General features: G+C 50.1%; 1 protein-coding gene across 24 annotated transcripts in view; it reads right to left on the bottom strand.

The window, feature by feature from the left end:
* Megf11 (multiple EGF-like-domains 11) overlaps positions 1 to 16,920 on the bottom strand; it is a 325,831-nt gene that overhangs the window by 206,628 nt on the left and 102,283 nt on the right. For all 24 annotated transcript variants that reach the window (XM_087563863.1, NM_001430418.1, NM_001430421.1 and 21 more), the window contains 3 exon segments: positions 8,177 to 8,280; positions 2,874 to 2,975; positions 194 to 294 (listed from right to left, as the gene is read on the bottom strand). In XM_087563863.1, coding sequence (XP_087419989.1) covers positions 194 to 294; positions 2,874 to 2,975; positions 8,177 to 8,274 — 301 coding nt within the window. In that variant the 5' untranslated portion in view covers positions 8,275 to 8,280.

Raw genomic sequence — 16,920 nt, 5'->3', positions numbered from 1 at the left:
TCTTCAGGATCTAGAACTGTCCGCTTCCGCCTGCCCTGGTACCAGTGGGAGGTGGGTTGATTTGAGGCCAAAACCCGTTTTTTTTGCACCAAGCTCAGAGTCCCTTCTAAGCACTGATACCATGCAAGGATTTCCAAAGCCCTGGGGTGGGCTGAAGGGCTCCCTCCACTCCCCCACAAAGGCCCCTACTTACGAATGCAGAAGTCTCCATTCTCATAGTAGCCAGGGCAGCATTGGGACCTCCGCCGGTACATGGTCCGGAGGCCGCGCCTATATGCCGTCTTATAGCTGATCCTAGGCACGAGGGAGAGAGCCACTTGAAAGGATTGAAAATCAATCCATCCCGTTTAGAATGATATTTGTGTTAAGCTCTATCGAGGATGCCATTCAATAATTACTTTAAAATGCATGGCGGCTTCGAATATGAAAGAACGCAATAAAGAAAAATCGATGGTGGGATGTAGGCCGCCGTGGTGCAGAATGTATTACCCAAGCAGTGCTGGAGAAACCTGCTGACTTCCCAATCGTTTCCAGATACGAGGGCTGCCGAGAAGGCTGATGGGGTGACATTGTAGAGGGTCACAGGGGTAGGCATCCTCTGGGGTCCTTAAAAACACCAGGTCCTGGACTCTGGGAAACCCTAGGGACCTGGTTAAGAATGGAGCTCTGACAGTTTTGGTGTCAACTGCCAGCCTGGGGGTTTGCCTAACCCCTGAGTTGGAAAGGCTGCAAGAGGGCTCCTTGGGTCTGATAGCATTTTCCATATGAAGTTCCTCAAGCCTCCTGCAGGGGGCGTGCTGGTCCTCGGCAAACTGTAATCCTGCCCTCAGACTGCCGAGGAAGAAGCTGGAGTCCTATTGGGCTCTGAGAGCCAGAGAAAGACTTGGGTTCTAGTCCTTATGGTGACAAAATTTTTGAGACCTGGGTCTGGGCCAGAAATTTATAGGCAAGATTCTCCCAGTAGCCTCCTGAGTCGGGGCCACTGTCACGCCCCACTATCACGCTCCATTAATCCCATTTCTTTCATTTGTCTTTTAGAGCTTCCATTCGTATTTTATGTTCCCCTCCACCCACCACCCTCTGCTTTATGGATGAGAAATTGATACTCAGAGAGGTTAATGACTTGCTTTCGGTCACACAGCTAATAAATGTCAGGGTCAGACAAGAAGGGGAAATGAGAGGTGGGGGGGGCTATGATCGAGGTATATTAGACTCCTATATGAAAATGTCATAATAAGACCTGTTATTCTGTACAATTCATATAGGCTAATAAAAAATACATTATCCCAGGAGCAGGACTGCCAGAAACAGGATTCAAACCAGTTCACTCAAACTGCAAAGCCACCAGGCCCCACCCTAATGCCTCGTACCAGTTCTCTCTGGTGGCTCTCTGGCCTTTCAGAGCATTTCTGAAAGAGGGAGACAGGAGGGGCTGGTGTGAGGACTGAGTCCTTAGGAGAGGAGTCAAAGGGGGGCATTGATAAGGAAGACCCCCATGACTGGCATTGCGGCAGGTTCAAAATGGCTGCAGGTCCAAAATGGCCGTTAGAAACAGAGGAAACGCGACCTTGAAGGCTGAGCTCTCTGTTCCTCTACACACTACAGGGCTGCCCTTGTCTCCTCCTCTGTGGAGAACAGAAAGGCTGGAGTCCCTTCAGCCTGCTTCGCACAGAATCCCAGGCCGGGTTGGGAGCCTAGTCCTTCAGCCGCAGCCTGGACAACCCTCCCAAATCTTTAAAATTCTCACCTCATGACAAACGACAATGATGGCCTCATGGGAAATCTGTGATATTTGGGAATGTGTTAAGCTAAGGTCATTCTACTTTGTCAAAAGCCTGTAATGGGTAAGCCGGCCTCACAAGAAGCTACTTCTCCCACACAGGAAGGCAGTTCCTGGCCTGGAAGTGTGTGTGTGTGTGTGTGTGTGTGTGTGTGTGTGTGTGTGTGTGTGTGTGGTGTGTGTGTGTGGCTCTCAGATAAAAAATGATTCATAGTTGACACAGAAGTCACTGGGCCAAGGGAAGTCCCTGCTACATGGGAAGACTCCCAAGTCTTCACGGGAGAGAGGCCACCACTGCTCCTGACTCCCCTAGCCTTGTGTGCTCCCAGAGTAGGGAGCTGGACAGGTAGGGCATGGGGCCAGGCTGCTCTGGGGAGGACGCTGGACTAAGCTACTACACCCACAGACGGATGTGCCGCTGTCAGCCTGACACTCCAAGTCATCAGGAAAGCTCCACAGAGACTCAATAATTTAACAAAATTACTCACGTTCCAGGAACACAGCCTATTTTAATAAGCAGCCTCTCACTCACCCAGCCCCAGGGTAATGGAAGGCTGTGTAGCCCCCGGAGACAATGGAGCCACGCTTCGGAACAAACTCCGTTCTGACTCAAGAATACAAGGGATCAGGGCAAGACCAGTGCCAACTGCTGCCTCTGCCTCTGCCTATGGCCACAGGCCAGCAACTCTGACAAAACTGAGAGAGGTCAGAAGGGAGCACGGAGCAGCCAGGGCAAGGTGCTGCTATAAGTGGGTGACTATCGTACACAAATGGGACTCGATCCACTCAGATCAACGAGACTTAGACAGTGACTAGAAATGCCTCAGGGTTGTGCACTCCTCTCTTGATAAGGAACTTGGGGTGCTCATCCACCAACTTTCCATGTTGCTTGTGAAGGGTTTCATGCCCATAGGTCATAAAGCCCACCACTTCCAACCAGAAGAAAGCAGCTAACAGGGTCTCACACCCCGGCCTTCGAGATCCCAGGCATGCAGTATAGACAGTGCATACAACACCTGCTCCATGGGTCTCTCAATAACAAACTAGAGAGTCAGGCACTCATCCTCCACCCAGTCCTCTGAGGAGCACTTACCGGTGCCGGGTACACTTGAACCAGTTGAGGATGTCTGCACATCGTGTGTAGTAGATCTGATCAAAGGGGTGTGCATAAGACTCCTGCACGGTCACGGCGTAGCTGAGGACCAGAGGAAAGATGGAAGCCATGGTCAGCAAAGGCCAAGCCCATACCAGGACACAATTCCCTTCTCAGATTTGCCCAGCCCACAGTCTCAAGACCAGGATCCAGCTCTGACCTCTCTTCCCAGATCCCAGATTCCTGCCCTAGAACTCAGCTATATAGGCCACATCTGTGCTGGTTAGAGTCAACTGTCAACATGACAGAATCTGGAAATTAGCTAGAGGATGTGCCTCCGAGCATTCATATAGGACACACGGTTATTGATCAAGTTAATTGAGAAGGAAGTCCTGACCACTGTGGGTGGAACAATTCCCTAGGCTGAGATCCTGAACCATATGAAATGGAGAGAGTGAGCTGAGCATGCAGTAAAGGCCTTCTGCTTCCTGGCTGTGGATGGGATGTGATCAGCTCCAGCTGTGACTTCCCCACCATGTGATTGTGAGCTTCTGTCTGGATATTTTATTACTATAATAGAAAAAGAAGCTAGACTATTATCCTTACCAACAGCTGACCCAGGTAATTTTCTCAAATTCTACTTTACTTATCAGATAATAAGTAGAGGAAGGTTTGGTGTGTTCTGTGTGATTCTAGAAAGTGGATTCAGCAAATCAAATATTTTATATCATCACAGTATATTGGTACATGCCATACAGCCTTAAATATGGAGGATAGAGGCTTTATTAAGCCCAGGAGCTCAAGGCACACTAGGCAATATATAAGACCCTGTCTCTAAAATGACAATGATATATTTATTCGGATCCTTATGATGTTTTGTTTCGTTTTGTTTTTCGAGACAGGGTTTCTCTGTGTAGCCCTGGCTAGCCTAGAACTCAGGTTAGACTTGAACTCACAGAGGTCCACCTGCCTCTGCCTCTCAAGTGCTGGTGTGTGTGCAACCTCACCTGGCCATTATGGTCTTTAGTGTGTATGGGAGATGGTCTTTAAAGACACTCTGAATAAGTTGCCCTTTTTCATACATGAATAAACTGAGGCTGGGAGAGGCAGCTCGCTGATGTCAACAGCTGCTACTACTAACTGAGGCTCCATTGTCAAACCCTTTCATCCCTTTGAGTCCCATTCCTCTGCGTGTGTTTGTGTACAGGGGTACATGTGTGTACACAGGTGCATGCGTGTGGAGGCCTGAGGACAACCTTGACTCAGATGACTGCCACCTTGCTTTATGAGACAGGGATTCCTATTGGCTGGGAACTTGCCAAAGAAACTTAGGTAGCCACAGTGAGTCTCTGGGATTACAAACATGTGTCTTTGTTTGTTTGTTTGTTAGTTTGTTTGTTTGTTCGTTTGTTTAATATGGGTTCTGGGAGATCAAACCGGCCCTCATGCTTTCTAGGCCAACACTGGACCTGCTGACTGTTCCCAGACAATCTTATAAAGCAGATAGAAGAATTAATCTCACTTTGCAGATAAGGAGAGAACATCACACAGCCTAACTTCCCTAGTCCTTCCAGTGACCTTCTGGTCCATTCTCTCTAGCAGAGCTGGGGCTTCATAGAGGATGTGTCTCCAGATCTCCCGCTGGAAACAGCCATTGTCATCCTGCCTATTAGCTATAACCTAGACCAGCAGGTGAAAGCCACAGGAAAGCTGTTCTGGGCTTCACCAAGGCAGGCTTTTGCTTTGTCACCCTGGCTAGGTGACACGAAACGGTACTACTGCTGCCTGCCTGCTAATGCATGGCACACACCTCCTGGGCAGGCTGGAGAGCATGTCAGGAATTAATTGTCACGTAGACTGGTGTTCCATGTTTTCCCCAGAAGGCTCACTGACCTGGGCCAGATGGCCGGCCCCGGCTGTAAAAGCCCATCTGCTTTGCCTGAGGAAACTGTTGGTTCATTTGCAAGGGAGCTGGGTGCTGTGGGGCCACAGTCTGCTCCCTGATGCCTGCAAGGCAAGAGGTCTGGAGTCCTGCAAGGAGGACAGGAACGGTTGGCAGTGCTCAGAGACCCAGGCAAGCTGGAGTTCTGTCTGACACTGAGGATGACAAAGACGACTCTGAATGTGGGTACCTGGGAGATGTGCCTCGGACATATAAGTACGTGCAGGCATGGCCCAAACGCCCTGTTCATCACCATGCCTTAGGAAACAGGAAAGTCAGCACTCACTCCTGCTTCCTTCAGGACTTCAGTTGAATTCCACAGCACCATGATACATTTCGCAAGGCCATCTCTTGGACAAATGAGTCAGAGCCTGGGCCTGGAGGCCCGTGTGGAGCCTATCACTCACTCACTACTGTGTCTTAAACATGCCATTGGACTCCCGTAAGCCTCTGTGTCCTCATTTGAAAATCTGAGGCATATATGAAGGATATATATATATGGAGATTACCATGAGAATTAACAGACAATGACTGTAGTGTATACCTCTCGGGGTGAAAGGGAAAAAAAGCACTTAAAATGCTTACCCAGTACATAATAAGTGCTTAATACATGCTAACCTTCATCAGTATGACACCGAATGGCTTTATCCCTGTGCTAGGCATGGACCGATTCTTCCTCCTTACCATGTTGGGGGCAGGGGACAAGTCCTGCTACAGAATAAATGTCCCACCTTTGTTGAGCACTTGTGATCTCAGCTTCCTATTCCTACACTGACTGAGACAAAGGAACCAGCCCCAAAGGTAGAGGCTATTGATGTCATGGGGTTGGACTTAGCTTTGGAAGATCCTTGGGCTGCATGAGTCCAGCTAGAGGGCCTTGTACCAATGCAGTCTCCAACCTGAAGTGCGTGCCCTGCTTTCACAGCTGGGTGGTTCAATACTGCTCACTTGCCGACATGCTAATGAGTGCTAATCTAGCTCCTAGCTCCAGGCTTTACGGGGGGGGGGGGGGGGGGGGACAGGGGCTCTACCCTGGTTTTTGTGGTAGGGGATATAACCTAGGAGCCCTCCAGAGGTGCTGTCCAGCTAGGAAAGTATCCCCAAGAGCTCTCTGAGGACCAGGGTGCGTTTTTGGAATGGCTCAGGCTAGACACATCTAAACATGCTATCAGGAGAGCTTGGTTGGAAGTCCCCAGAAGGAAGCACGCTGTTGGACACAGGAGTCACAGATGCCTCCTTCCCAGGGGAGAGGGACAAGACCTGGGCCTGGCTGCTCGGTGGCTCCCTGCTTTCTCATGCAGGCTGTGACCTGAGCTGAAAGCCACAGCCACCAGTCAGCGCGTCCTCAAGAGTTTCCCATTCCAACCTTGTTCATGTTGAGCAGGTGAGACAAGTAGAGTTTGCATAGATTCTCTGTGGGTCCTTTCATAAGGAATGGCTCTCTGTAACAGAGAACAACCCGGACTGGAGCCTTGGAAGAAGACGCAGATGGCCAGGGACGCCGTGGGAACCCTAGAACCTGGCTGCTGCATCAGTCTTTTCCTGGATGGATGATGGACAGGTTTATCTGAAGTAGGAGGCCCCAAATCAGGGACTAATGAGGAGTTCTAACTATCAGTGAGGCTCCCCGAACACTGGGAAACAGAGGCTTGGATTCACCAACCAGGAGGAAAAGGGAATATATAAAAGATGTAAGACTGATTCTGAGTCTCTGGGCTGAGCTGCAAAACCTGCATTCGCACACCCCTAATGAGTTTAGTGTGCACCCGAGTTGATAATAACCCCCGAGCCCGGAGTTGCCAATATGAAGACAATGATTACAAGGCACAATTGTGAAATGTGTACCCTGTTCCTCCCACCAGCTTGTGAGGATGTTTATTTTCCTTGCTATCCAGATGGAGCTGGCCAGGGGCTCAGAGTTCAGAGACACCCCCCCCCCAAGAAGCACAGCTAGCAAACAGAACACCCAGGTTGGGATGTCCTGAAGTCTTCACAGATCTTTTACATCCTTCCTAGGGTACCATGGAAATACTCTTTGCTTTAACCTTGATGTCATCACAGCTTTGCACGGGATACCCAGTCACCAGACAACACAGTGGGACAAGCACTGTCCCTCTGCATCCAGCCATTCTTCCTGGTCCACGAGTGTCTCAGCTACCCCTGTGCATTGCCTCAGCGAGATGCTTCTCTCTGCTCAGGGGCTGGCCATCCATCCTCGAGGGCCCATCTTACTTTTCCTCCTCCACCATCCACTTGCCCTATGGGGTCTTCATCTTAATTTTATTCATTTGATTTATTAGTGTCTAAGTGGCAGAGTCATCCTGGTCAGCATAGCCAATCAATTCCAGGGTTTAATTCGGTTTTTCCTGATTGGGTCTCTGGTCATTGTCTTTCTGCTCACCAAAATCAATACTTTAACCTTGTGCTTCAAAGTCAGACCATCTGCAGAGACCTAGCCTAGACTCTAGGACTGGCTGCTGCAGTCAGTATGAGGCAGGCTCTCTGCTGGGGCCAGCCACCCTGTTGGAGCTGGCCGCCTGCCCTCATCAGACCAAAAGCAGATGAGGCCTTCTATAACCTTCCTGTGGCAGGCCACCCATCCACTCGTCCATTCTTGACAGTCCTTGGAAACTATGACAGACATCCCAAGATCAAGACATCTAGGACCTCAATCCGTGCCTCCTCACCCTTGCCCTCACGGAGGCTGTAGCCAGGGTAGAACTCCCCAAGCCTCTACTCTCTCCTCTGTAGATGGGCATGTGGTAGTTGAAACTGACTGTCAACCCGACCGACTCTAGAGTCACCTAGAAGGCAAACCCTGTGGAGAATTTCTAGGCTGGGTTAACAGAGGTTAGAAGATTCTGCCTGGGGGTGGGCAACTTCATTCCACTGGCTGGTCTTGGTGAAACAGAAAGAAGAAGGGGAGATAAGTACAGCCATTTCTCTCTCTGCTTCCTGCATGTGACTGGCTGCCCCACACTCCTGCAACTGTCCTCTCCTTGCTCTGATGCCCTGTACCCTGGTGCTGTAGGCAGAAACAACCCTCCCTTTCTTAAGTTGTATTTCTTAGATACCTTGTCATAGCAATGAGAAAATTCTCTAGTACAGGGTGGGATGTAAAGGAGGAAGGGGAAAGACAGCCCATCAGGACACTGATCCTACAGTCAACATGTTCCAGTAGTTCTGGGTCTCAGGAATGCACACTGTTTTAACCTGTCCTTCAGTTCGAGCTCCCTGTCCTGCCTCACCTTGCTATACATCAGGACCTCCATAGACAGTTGCTTCCTCTCCAGACTCCTCTAGAGTGCCACACCCAAAATGAGCCCTCCAGGGAGTGGCAGCTCTGAGCTGCCCACCTTACCTCTCCCAGTGGCTACACACATTGGGGTCCTCAGGGTTCAGAGCGAGAGCCGCTTGCAGAAGGAAGACAACAAGGAGGCCCACCGTGGACGGCGCCATCAGGCCCTGTGTGGGAGAACAGAGAAGACAGGGCTTACTCAGACTTTGACTGCAGCATCTGCTTGGTGCTAAAACTCGGTCCTCCCTCAAAGTGAAGAAACGGGTACTAAATAGACTGGGTTTCCCACAGCTGCCACACAGCAACGGACACTGGATGCTTCACACTTAGAGCGTTGACTAACATGGCAACAGCTCTGAGTAACTGAAGAGTCTGAGTCATGGATCTGAGATCTCTCCGGGAAGAGGCCCACATGCAACGCTTTAGCTAACATTTCACAGGATTCAGAGCAGCCCCCTCACCCCAAAATCTTTCCTTAATACAGAAACCCAGATCTGGCCATTGTAGAGCCAACACTCTTCCCTCTCCCTCCCCCTCATTTCTGGCAAAGCTGGGTCATCCCAACATCATCTACTCTTCCTATGCCAAACTGTGTAGCCCACAGGGAACTGAGCCGACACAGCCGTCTGAAGCACTCTGGGCACCAGCCAACTGGAACTCTGGGCCCCTGTTTCTCTTTCCTCCAACAGGATATCAGTGCCCTGGGGTCACCAAATACCACTCCCACTCTGAGATGACTGACTGAGACATTCAGACACGGGGCTTTAAGGAAGCAGCATGCCCAGGTTATCAGGGCTCCTGAAATACCATTGTATGTCAAGTTTTAGTACAGATACACAGTGCCAACTACCTTGATCCCCAAATGAGAGATCCACAACACACTGCTTCTTAAGAAGGATGGAGAATAAGCCATGTGGGGGTGGCTAGGGGCCGCTGACCTTACTCTCCAAGACCTTATGACTCTACACTACAGCCTTACAGCACAGCTTCTAGTCTAAATGTTTCCACTATGGGGACACAGAGCGGTGAGGACACTTCCTGTGGAGCAGGACCTCATGGGTCCCACTGTCCTTTGTGAGCTGACCCAATGCCATGACTCATGGAAGAGGCACTATTGGGATTTATTTAAAGGTTTTAATGAATCCAGAATAGCTTTTCTTTTCAACTATTGACACTAAAAGAAATACGCTTTCCATTAAGCAGGGCTGAGGGTTTCTAGAAAACATTTTGACATTGGAAATCTGCCCCCAGATTTGAAATGGTTGCGTATCTAGCCCACAGGCCCTGTGATTTTAGATGAGGGCCACTTACCCTCCTTGGAGGACAAACAAGAACGGCACATATTTGCACACAGCCCGCAATCCAGTCCTCCATGCAGCCCCTTTCTCCTAGAAGCTTAACTGCTCGACTCCCCCCCTCCATCATTTCCTTGTTAAAGTCTTTCTTAAGCAGCTCCCTCAGCAACAAGCAAATCATCACAAATTCTGTGTAACCGTGGGGTCTAAATTAATGGCTAATGAGGCAGTACTTTCCACATGCATTCTGGAAATCACCCAGCTAAGTGCAAATTTAGCTGGAGATCAAGAGCATCTACAGATCCATTTTGGGAAAGAAGGGTGACTCTGTCACTCCTCCCTAAATTGGCAAAGCCCAAGAAGTGCAGCTACTCTCCTGGTCCCATCCTCTCTTTCTCCCAAGTTTAGCAGCAGAGACCCAGCAACGGCTACACGCACCCTGGAATCCACACAGCGTAGCTCGAGGGCTGCAGCCATTGTCAGCCATCTACCCAACCACTTCATTCTCCGCTATGAGATTCAAGTAGACACAAAAGGGCACCCACTGCTGGAGAGAGCTGGAGAGCCAGAAGAGACATGAACGTCTTTTCTATGGGGGTCTGGGATGATTAAGTATCTCTGAAAGGAAGGAATGGTGCACACAGAACTCAGGAAGGCAGATAAGACTTGAATGCGGAAGGTGTCTTGTCCCTGTTTCCTGTGTGACCCTGAGATGGCACCTATAAATTTAGTAGGCTTTGAATATCAAAGGGCCCATGATAACTAGAGGGATGGCTGCTTGGATCATAGCCACCATGGGCAAGCTCTTTAGAAGTCTTCACCAAGCCGGTTATGGTGGCACATGCCTTTAAACTAGGACTTGGGAGCAGAATCAGGTAGATCTCAGAGAATGTTCCAGGACAGCCAGGGCTATAGAGAAATCCTGTCTTGCAAGAACAGCAGCAGCAGCAGCAGCAGCAGCAACAACAACAACAACAAACAACAACAAAAGTATTAACTAAAGCTTTTCCTGTCGAGTCAGGTCTAAACAGCACAGTTTACCTCTTATTGGCAGGAATCACCGGAGACTGACCACAGCGGAGAGGGCAATGGCTGTCTGAATGAGCACTCTAAAAGAGGAAATGGTTGGAGTGGGAGAAATGGTATTTAGACTGACAGCCTAAGGCGTAAATACTAAGTCTTTATCGAGGGCCATGCCCAGCTCTGGTATGGGGAGGGAGAGAAGGATGTCCAATATTACGGAGAAAATGACAAAGCCTCTCAGAACCTGTGTCATCCAGAGTCTTTCCTGGAACCTGGCCAAGTCTGAGGTGTATCCTGGGCTGTGGATGTGGCTTAATACGACAGCAGTTGCACAGTGTCTACAAGGCCCTGAGTTCCCTTCCAGCACTGAAGTCAACCAACCAGGAGGTCAGTCAATCAATCAAGAGGATGAGGAGACAGCCTAGTGAGTAAGAGCTCTTACTGCAGAAGCATGAGGACCTAAGTTTATAACTCAGCACTAGGTACGACAGTGTGCACACCAGGAGCCTCTGTGAGGGGTGGAGACAGGAGGATTGCTGAAGCTTGCTGGCTGCCAGTTTAGCTCTGGGTTCAGTAAAAGACTCTGAATGAAGAGAATAAGGTAGAGAATGATTCAGAATGGTGTCCTCTTCTGACCTCTGTACACAAATGCAAATGCACTCGTGTGCGCACGCACACACACACACACTCATATACACACACACACTCGTACACACACTCATACACACACTTGTACACACACTCATACATACACACTCGTGTACACACACACGCACACACACTCATACACACACTGGTACACACACACTTACACACACATACACACTCGTACACACACACACTCATACACACACACTTGTACGTACACACACACACACACACACACACACACACACACACACACACCGTTTTTTATCAGTCTAGGCTTCTTCACCCTGCTCCATCTCTCCCTCCAGTCTGCCCTTTGTCTTCAGCTCTGCCCTGTCAAGTAACATCTACTACCCAGCAGAGCTTGACAGAGGTCAGTACCATTGAAAACATCCCTTTTGAGCCCCAGACAGTGACAGCAGAAGTCCCGTGCTCCAATGTGGTCACCCTACCTACGCTGCCATCTTCCCAGCATGCTTCCTTTTTCTTTCTGACATGTTATAAGCAACCAGTGGTGAGGTAGAGAGCCCTACACTTCTATCTCACAGACTGACTCTTAAACAACTGTATCACCTTGTCTCTGACACTTCAATTAAGAAGACAGAAAAGCAGCCAGAAAGAAGCTGTCAGTGTGTGAGGGTATCTCCTCCCCAATCACTTTAGTGGGACTTCCTGGGGGCTTTCAGGGAGCACAAAGACCAAAGACATATGTTTATGAGATGACCAAGGGAAAATCAATCCTGCCACCATGGTTATTAGGCAACTCCATTTGGAGTGACAGAGGTTAACGTATCAGGCACCACCAGGGTATTAATAATTAAATAAGAAAATGCCCCAGGATCATTTCAGAGGAAGAACCATGTAAATAAGTCAGCTGGCTTGTTCCCTCTATCCCCTCCCTCTCCTTGCATGCTAAGAAGCAGAGAGGGAGCCAGGTTCCGGAGTTAGGGAGCTTCTTCCTACTTCAGTGTAGGAGGCCTCGTAGCTGATGAATGGAGGGGCAGAGGGATGACTGGGAGTGCAGTGAGGTCTGATCAGTCCATGCTCCTGACATGGCTAGAATAAGAGGAGGTCCCGTAGCATCTGTCTATGCCCAAAAGACCCAAAGCAGCCCTCAGGATGACTGAGACCCACTGACCAAGACCGAGAGCAAGAAGCGGTGTGGAGGCCAGCTGTGGCAGGTGGCCCTGGGGTGTGGAGGCCAGCTGTGGCAGGTGGCCCTGGGGTGTGGAGGCCAGCTGTGGCAGGTGGCCCTGGGGTGTGGAGGCCAGCTGTGGCAGGTGGCCCTGGGGTGTGGAGGCCAGCTATGGCAGGTGGCCCTGGGGTGTGGAGGCCAGCTGTGGCAGGTGGCCCTGGGGTGTGGAGACCAGCTGTGGCAGGTGGCCCTGGGGTGTGGAGGCCAGCTGTGGCAGGTGGCCCTGGGGTGTGGAGGCCAGCTGTGGCAGGTGGCCCTGGGGTGTGGAGGCCAGCTGTGGCAGGTGGCACTTGAGGAACCAGGTGGGAGAATCTCCTGCAGTGACCAAATGGAAACATTGGAAGGTGTTTTACAGCTTATGTGGGAAATTAGAATCCCGTGAGAACATTACAGAACTGTCTCCAGCAAAGGCTCTGAGGAATGGCTCTGCTGCCTGCTCCATCTTTACCTGCAATAACCCTGGTACATGGTGCATCAGTACAAAGCTCATGCTCTGAAAGAACCTAAGGATAGACCTTTCTAGCCTGGCCAGCCAGGTGAGCAGAGTTGTTCGTGACCCCGGGGTGGAAGACTTTGCTTCTCTTGTTGAAGGTCAAGTCTGCCAGGTTCACACCCAGTTCACACCAGTGTGCATCCTTCACCTTTGCAATGGTTTATTCTGACTCCTCTAGGCTGCCACCAGATATCTTAGGACACTGACCTGGGCTGGGAATGTGGTGCAATCTGCGGAGTGCCTGCTCAACATGTATGAAGCACTAGGATCAGTACCCAGCACTGCTCAGATTGAGCATGGCAGCGCTAATCCCAGCATTAAGAAAGCAGAAGTTCAAGGTCACCCAACTACACAGCGAGGTCAAGGTCAGTCTAACATATAAGAAGCTTTCAGGGGAGGGTGGAGAGACTGAGACAGTGACACAGTGAGACAGAAACACCCAGAGAACAAGAATGAGACACTGGCCTTGTATCAAAGAGCCCCCTCCTCCCTACCCAGGAGTCCCACTCTAGTCTGGGCTGGCCATGTAGACTGAGCCAACTTTGGCAACCCGGCTTTCTCAGGAGGCCTTTGTTCTCTTTAGCCTGACTCAGGTCAGCACCCGGGCAGTCCAGCCTGTTTTCTTGATGACACCCCACACCTGGCCAGGCACCAAGGGCTCTCTTAGCCAACATGCATAAACTGGGAGCAAGGGCAGATAGACAAACAGATGGCCCACGGACCTGTTGTTATAAAGTGATTGTCTGTGCAAAACTCCCACTTCACTTGCTACCCACCTTATCCTGAAGGTGCTAAAATCTTTTTTTAAGATTTATTTATTTATTATATATAAGTACACTGTAGCTGTCTTCTGACACACTAGAAGAGGGCATCAGATTTCATTCCATGTGGTTGCTGGGATTTGAACTCAGGACCCCTGGAAGAGCAGTCAGTGCTCTTAACCACTGAGCCATTTCTCTAACCCTTGAACATGAGGCCAGAGCCATGGACCCAAAACCTCTCTGTGCTGCTTCCAATGAGTTCTTCCTTCTCAACCAGTTTACGTTGGCATCAGGGGACCAGCGGTCAGATACCATTTTATGGACCTCAAACTCCTGATCCTCCTACTTCTGCTTCCACAGTGACTGTGCACTATCACCTTGGTTTAGGTAGAAACCACGATTGAACCCATGGTCTCTAGTATAGTAAAGACCCTACCAGCTGAACTACCTCACCAGCACTGTTTTATGGACCTTGGAAAGGTTCTTCTACCGCAATAAAATGGGTGGGGTATAATGACTGCTTGGAATCCATGAAGAGAAACTGGGGAAAGTGTATGTCCTAGTTTGTTTTCTGTTACTATAATAAAACACTCTAACTAAAGGCACCTTGGGGAGAAAGGGGATGATTTTGTTTGCATTGCCATGGCATAACAAAAGGGGATATATTCCTGAAGAAATGCTACTTGCTGACTTGCTGAGGCTCATGCTCAGCTAGCTTCCAAATACAGCCCAGAGCTACTTAGTTAGGGAATGGTGCCACCCACAGTGGACTGAGTCTCATTAACAACCTGATAGACACAATTGCTCAATTCAGAGTCCTTTTTTAATTAGTGCTAGGCTTCAAGCTGGCAGTTAATGTTAACTAGAGCATGGCTCACAAAGACTAATGATGCCTGTCATGTATCCTGGATGGGACAGGGAAGTACAGACCCATATATTTGGGGTCCCTACAGATGTCACTGACCCAAAGTTGCTCTTCTGTAACTAACACCAAGACACAGTCTCTGCATTTTCTCTGGCCTTAAAAACCACTCTTATGTACCTTTTCACACACCCTTGCCACTCTTATGTACCTTTCCACACACCCTTGCCGCTGTCCCACACCAGGAGAACACCCAGTGGCAGTGTTTTCATCCGCTGCCTTCATGGCTGCTCCCGGTACACAGAGAGGGACTCTCAGGTCATCTCTGTTTACCTCCTAACTGATTCTACAGCTTGCCTCTACCTCCATTCATCTCAAGCCTTAAGAGCAATTCACCTGTCTCACCCGATAGAAGGCACTACTCATCCCCTGGGGATGAGGATCACAGGGCACATAGGGCTGTGCGAACTGCAACACAGAAACACCAGGCTGTTGGCATCAGTCACAGTGGGCACTCGTGACATCCTGAGTGTGACTCAGAGCCCTCGGTCTGGGCCTCCCCATCAGCACTGGCACTTGTCTGGCCAGGGAGGCAACACAAGGCAGGCATTGATGGCTGCTCAATAGCTCACACTGCAAGTGAGAGGAATAATGTCCTGAGCGGCTCATGAAAAGGCACTTTCAGGACCAGGGACAGCAGAAGCTGGGATTAATTGTGCACACACCTCACATCCCTCCCAGCATGTGGGTGCAGAGAGACCTCTATCTTCTATTTATAGGACATACACACACTTCTGTTATTTTTCTGAATAAAACAGAAAAGCCAAGTTTGCACGCAGGAGGCCAACACCAAGGTTATTGTCCCTTCCCTGCCCCTGCGTTCAGCTGCTCCACCATCCCCAGACCCCTCTCTGTTTACTAGCCTTGCTGGGGTCTGATCAGCGAGATGAAGGGAGGGGTCACAGCCTCCTCAGCCCACCATTGGGAGGCTCTGTCTTTGCCTTGAAGCCTCTTGCTCCCGAGTTATCCCACCAGGGACTGGGTTTATATTGACCGCTTTCTAATCTCCCTATACAAAACAAACATAAATAAATAAATAATCCCACATCTCCTAATCTCCAAAAGAGCGCTCCCTTGACTGCAGGAGTGAAGAGCCCCAGTGCCAACGTGGGGGTGCCTGTCCCTCAGGATAAATCAGAAAGGGCTGTGCAGCCCCCTTCCCAGACATGTTAAATGTCTTCGCCCTAAACTGGGTTCCGCTACCCTGATAAATCCTGCTCTCCCTTTGCCCAGGAAGCTTCCCACTGCAAATCTCAGGAATGTCACTAGGGAGGCTGCCAATGCCCATCCATCAGAATCCAAAGCCTGCCCTGTCCCCTTCATCCCCTGCCCTGCTGAAAGCAAGTAGCCCTGACACCAGTCAGGTTGGAAAGAGATCACAGCACAGCCACGGGGCTCGGGAGCCATCTCTAAACTAATGAAGTGCTGGCCTCCTGCCCTGTTCCAACTAGTACAGGCTCTGTCCGCCCACCCCAACCCCGTGCTCCCCACTCCTGAGCAGGCAGCCTCACAAGTATGGCCTCCAGCCCTCAGAAGATGAAGGCAGAAAACTTATCTGTGTTCTTAGACCATCCTATTTCTCACAGAGCAATTATCTCCATCTTTCCATTTCTTTGCAAATCAGGGCCCACTCAGCGAGCCCGGCTCCTTCCCACCTCGCTATCCACATGCCTGCCTACTCTGTCTGCTGCTCTCACAGCTGCAGGGTTCTAAGAACGGTAGGGAGTCCCTCACGCCCAGGCATCGAGTCCTGGTTCCATTCGTAAAACCTCCCAGCCATGATGTAGACATCCGGGGGATGTGGCCATCCTTGGGGGATGGGATTCCATCCCTGCCCGCTTGGGAAGAAAAAAATTTTTTTTCTCAAATCACAAGTGCCCAGGAAGCCAGAAAGGACTGGCCCCTGAGTCCTGGAGACTTGTTCATCGATGGGTATTCAAGTGTCTCCAAGGTTTCTACAGTCTCTGGATAGCAAGCTGTAGGGTGACAGAACTGACTCAAGGAAACACAGCAGCATCTGATGCCCAATAACTTAAGCTCCAGGAATGGAGGTGATTTCCTCAGGGACAGGTGGCAAAGGCCGTCAGGGATGGGTTTGAATCCTAACACAGCCATAGGACGACATAGCCCAGTGAGAACCACTGCCTGCATCCCCCCTCCCATTTGTTTGTTTGTTGACTGGGTGTCAGGCTGACCTTACCCTCTATGACCTTCAGTTCCCAATCCTCCTGCCTTCACCTCTGAGATTACAGCTGGAGCCACCACACCTGGGTTGCACAGTGCTGGTGATGGCACCCAGCACTGTGTGTCTGGGAAGCAAGCACTCCAACAACTGAACTACACCCCGGGCCGGGCCTCATGTTTCTCATGAACTGTGTCACTGACATCACAGGGCTCTGAAAGCTACACACTGCGAGCAGCTGACGTGTTCAACCCAGAGAAGATGTTCAATGAAATATTCATTTGCTCC

Source organism: Rattus norvegicus, chromosome 8, assembly GCF_021556685.1.
Source record: "Rattus norvegicus strain SHRSP/BbbUtx chromosome 8, alternate assembly SHRSP_T2T, whole genome shotgun sequence".
Lineage (NCBI taxonomy): Eukaryota > Metazoa > Chordata > Mammalia > Rodentia > Muridae > Rattus > Rattus norvegicus.
Note: the sequence above shows the minus strand (reverse complement) of the source record. Positions and strands in the feature narration are given on the sequence as shown.